This window comes from Elephantulus edwardii, unplaced genomic scaffold, assembly GCF_000299155.1.
Source record: "Elephantulus edwardii isolate Elephantulus edwardi_28Jun2011 unplaced genomic scaffold, EleEdw1.0 scaffold03614, whole genome shotgun sequence".
Taxonomy (NCBI): domain Eukaryota; kingdom Metazoa; phylum Chordata; class Mammalia; order Macroscelidea; family Macroscelididae; genus Elephantulus; species Elephantulus edwardii.
The window spans coordinates 1-3,877 of record NW_006403364.1 but is presented as its reverse complement, the minus strand read 5'-3'; the positions used below and the strand labels follow the sequence as shown (position 1 = coordinate 3,877).

Sequence of the window (3,877 nt, the reverse complement as noted above, 5' to 3'; positions counted from 1 at the left end):
GATCGACCCCAATGCGCAGTGTGTCAAGCATGAGGAGAAGGAGCAGATCAAGTGTCTCAACAGCAAGTTCGCTGCCTTCATCGACAAGGTGGGTGTCCTTGATCATACCCTTCCTGCATACCCACTCATGTTCGGGACTCAATCTGGTGACTGAGTGGGGAGTCAGAATCAGATGTGACTATGGAATTTCCAATTTGATGTCAGAGAAACAATCCATGTACAAGACTGATAGGTGATAGACATAGCTAAGAGTTTCAGATATGCAGAATTTGGGTTCTGTGGAGTACAAGGCAGAGCTCAGGAAGTTGGGGAAGGAATAAACAACTGTTTCTGAAACCAGAGATGTTTGGGCTGAGGACTGTACTCCTTAGGGAGTAGGAATGGGTGGGTGGGTGGTGTGTGGACTCTCAAATGGAATGGAGAAGGACCAGGGTAGTTGATCTCAACTCTAGATAGCTTGTAGTATCATCACCCTGGTAGCTACCTGTAGAAACCCATTCTGTAATCTGAACCTGGGCATTTTGCCTGTCAACATCCCTCATATCACAGTGGGAGAGCTGACCTCTCCATCTGGCTCCTGACCTGGACTCATCAGTTAACTTGGGAGCAGTAACTGATGTTCTCCTGCCCCTGCCTAAATTACAAAGTCCAGACATAGATCAGAACAGGAAAGTGCCAGAAATCACCTTTTCTCCCTACCTTGCTCTGCCTAATCACTCTCAAGCCCCAGGTTTGTGAGCTTACAGCCCTCAGCTTTAAGACACTAGGAGACATCTGATATTAGGAGACATCTGACCGTTCCCCCCACTCTGTGGCAGGTGCGCTTCCTGGAGCAGCAGAACAAGCTGCTGGAGACCAAGTGGCAGTTCTACCAGAGCCGCAAGTGCTGTGAGAGCAACCTGGAGCCGCTGTTTGAGGGCTACATCGAGACGCTGAGGAGGGAGGCCGAGTGTGTGGAGGCCGACAGCGGAAGGCTGTCCTCAGAGCTCAACCACGTGCGAGAGGTGCTGGAGGGCTACAAGAAGAAGTGAGTGAACTTGGGGATTAGGGCCTGGCCACTTGAAACAGCCTGAAGTGAAAGCAAACCAACCTTGGGTTAAACAATGAGAATTTGCACGGAGACTGAGTTAACACACAGTTGTCAACTTAGGTGGGAGACTTCTTGCCCAGCTACCTGCCTAAGAGTAGGGCTATGATTCCCTCATGAGATTTCTCTGTATTGCTGCTACTTTTTTGTGAGAAAAATCACTGTAGCTTCTGTGCTTCCTGAAACCTTGAGAGGAGGCGTCCACAGCCTCAGAGGTCTTCTTCTCATGATCTCAGACTCCCATCAGCTATAGCACTGGGGTCAGTTGTGAGCTGCTGGACTGTGTGTGTGCTGCTGCATTGGGTGCTGAGTTCTGAGAGCATCTTTATTCCTGAGATCTCTGGACACCGAGCTAAGGCTGACACTAGGTCAGGGGAGACTGGGTTGCACTTCCTGGGTGGCTGGCAGCTGGGAGCTGAGTCCTAGTGCATCTTTGGAGGGACCCTCAGGATACCATAGAGAACAAGACTGAGTACCCAGATTAATTACTCCCGTCCCTTCCTTCAAACTAGAGAGAGAAAAAATAAAAAAATAAAACATCACAGACACGTGTCAAATCAGACCAGAAAGGATTTATCAGGGCTACCAGGGCACCAGATGCATCTAAAGGGTCGTAATGTCACTTCCTTCCCTGGTGTGAGTTCTGCCCTCCTGTGACCTCATCTCTGTTCTCTTCTATCTCAGGTATGAGGAGGAAGTTTCTCTGAGAGCCACAGCTGAGAACGAGTTTGTGGCTCTGAAGAAGGTGAGCAGCAGGGGAGCGGGGAGTATAGACACGAGGGGTTTCAGGAGGTTAGGGTCTTTTGTCAGAGCCCCTGGAAGTTCTCAGCCTCCCAGTAGGGCACAAAGGCATTTCTAAATCAAAATGGGAAATTCTCAGAGGTTCAGGTCATTGAATGGTGCATCCAGAGCTTTGACTAAGGACACTGTCCTTGGCATAGCAACAAACACACTATGCTGAGGCGGGGAGATGGCTCAGTTGGCCTCTGGTTGCCCTTCCCTGTTTCTGAGATGGTGGCCTGTGGTTGGAGTCCTGTGAAAGCATGGCCAATTCTGCTTTTCTTTCGAGGAATAGTGTCCTGTTTAGTGTTCTGGGGAGTCTGACCAAGAGCATAGTCCCAGAGTAGGGGAGAATGGTGCAGAACCAAAGGTGGTCAGGTGAAATCTTGGAGGCCTGCTTGGGGAAGAAGAAGGTGGCAGAGCCGGGGAATGTCAGTTTGGTCAGGCTTCCTGGAGGGAGGAGGGCAGTAAAAAGAAAAGAGGGTATTATGTCTCATGTGGGAGGTAGGAAAGGCTTATGAGATGTCCCCAAGGCAAAAAGGGGTTTGTTCTGGGACGGAGAGGTTGTGGGTGTGTCTTGAATTGTCAGAAGGTAGAGTTGGGATGGGAACAGGAATTAGGGACTTCTTTGCCCCTGGTCTCCATGTGATGGGAAATTTGGGGACATGATCCCCAGGGGTCCACTGAGCTCACACACTCCTCACTCTTCCAGGATGTGGACTGCGCCTACCTTCGCAAGTCAGACCTGGAGGCCAATGCAGAGTCTCTGACCCAGGAGATCGACTTCCTGAGACGACTGTATGAGGAGGTGAGGGAATGTGACCCAGACAGAAACCCAGCCTCAGCTGCTGTCTGATAGGGCAGGGCCTGCGACCAAGTTGGGGCTGTGGAGATTGGATTCAGGCAGTAGTGGGTTTAGGGGCTGCAGAGTTAACAAAGTTCTGCCACTTCCCTTCTGCAGGAAATTCGAGTCCTCAATGCTCATATCTCCGACACCTCAGTTGTTGTCAAGATGGACAACAGCCGGGACCTGAACATGGACTGTGTCATCGCTGAAATCAAGGCTCAGTATGACGACATCGCCAGCCGCAGCCGAGCTGAGGCTGAGTCCTGGTACCGCAGCAAGGTGAGTGACAAAGGACACCTACCTTCTTGATACTGGAGAGTGTGAGGTGTATATTAAATACAGCAGTAGGAAGCATGTAAGTATCTCCCCAGACATAAAGAGGTATGTCTTTTGTCTGGAGATTCTGAGTTTAATTGAGGAAGGTCCTTCTGAAGGAACATAGTAAGAGAAGGGAAGGAGCCGTCACTGGAGTGGCATCAGTAGGGCTGCTATGTGTGGTTGTAAACGCTGAGCACTGAACAAGCCGCACAGTCATTCCTGGTGTCCTGAAGAGCATCTGTGCTTCCCCCACAGTGCGAGGAGATGAAGGCCACGGTGATCAGGCACGGCGAGACCCTGCGCCGCACCAAGGAGGAAATCAACGAGCTGAACCGCATGATCCAGAGGCTCACGGCCGAGGTGGAGAACGCCAAGTGCCAGGTACGGCTAAGCCTGTGTCCAAGATCACAGACGGTGGGAGACTCCACAGGGTCACACAGTCAATGCCTGCACAACATGCAACTCCCATTCATTCTCTGACCCATATGTAGGACTAGAGTCCCTGGTTGTGGTCCCTCAAGCAGAGGAAACCCAGCGGATAAAGGAGAAAAGACTCTCTTCCTGGGTGTTCCCAGATGTGTTGCAGAAAATAAGCAAATCCAGGAAATAGGTAGAGAGATCGAGGAACCATAATCCACCTTATTCTCTTTTGGTCCCCAGAATTCCAAGCTGGAGGCTGCAGTGACCCAGTCTGAACAGCAGGGTGAGGCAGCCCTCAACGACGCCCGCTGCAAGCTGGCTGGCTTGGAAGAGGCCCTGCAGAAGGCCAAGCAGGACATGGCCTGCCTGCTCAAGGAGTACCAGGAGGTGATGAACTCCAAGCTGGGCCTGGACATCGAGATCGC

At 51.2% G+C, this 3,877-nt stretch overlaps 1 protein-coding gene across 1 annotated transcript; it reads left to right on the top strand.

The window, feature by feature from the left end:
- Nucleotides 1-4: 4 nt before the first annotated feature.
- Nucleotides 5-3,873, top strand: LOC102863105 (keratin, type II microfibrillar, component 7C-like; the record flags this gene model as incomplete). The annotated part of the gene is made up of 7 exons (XM_006903520.1): nucleotides 5-88; nucleotides 819-1,027; nucleotides 1,772-1,832; nucleotides 2,580-2,675; nucleotides 2,829-2,993; nucleotides 3,288-3,413; nucleotides 3,693-3,873. Coding segments are annotated over 7 exons (922 nt in total), but the record flags the coding sequence as incomplete, so codon positions are not given.
- Nucleotides 3,874-3,877: the final 4 nt, after the last annotated feature.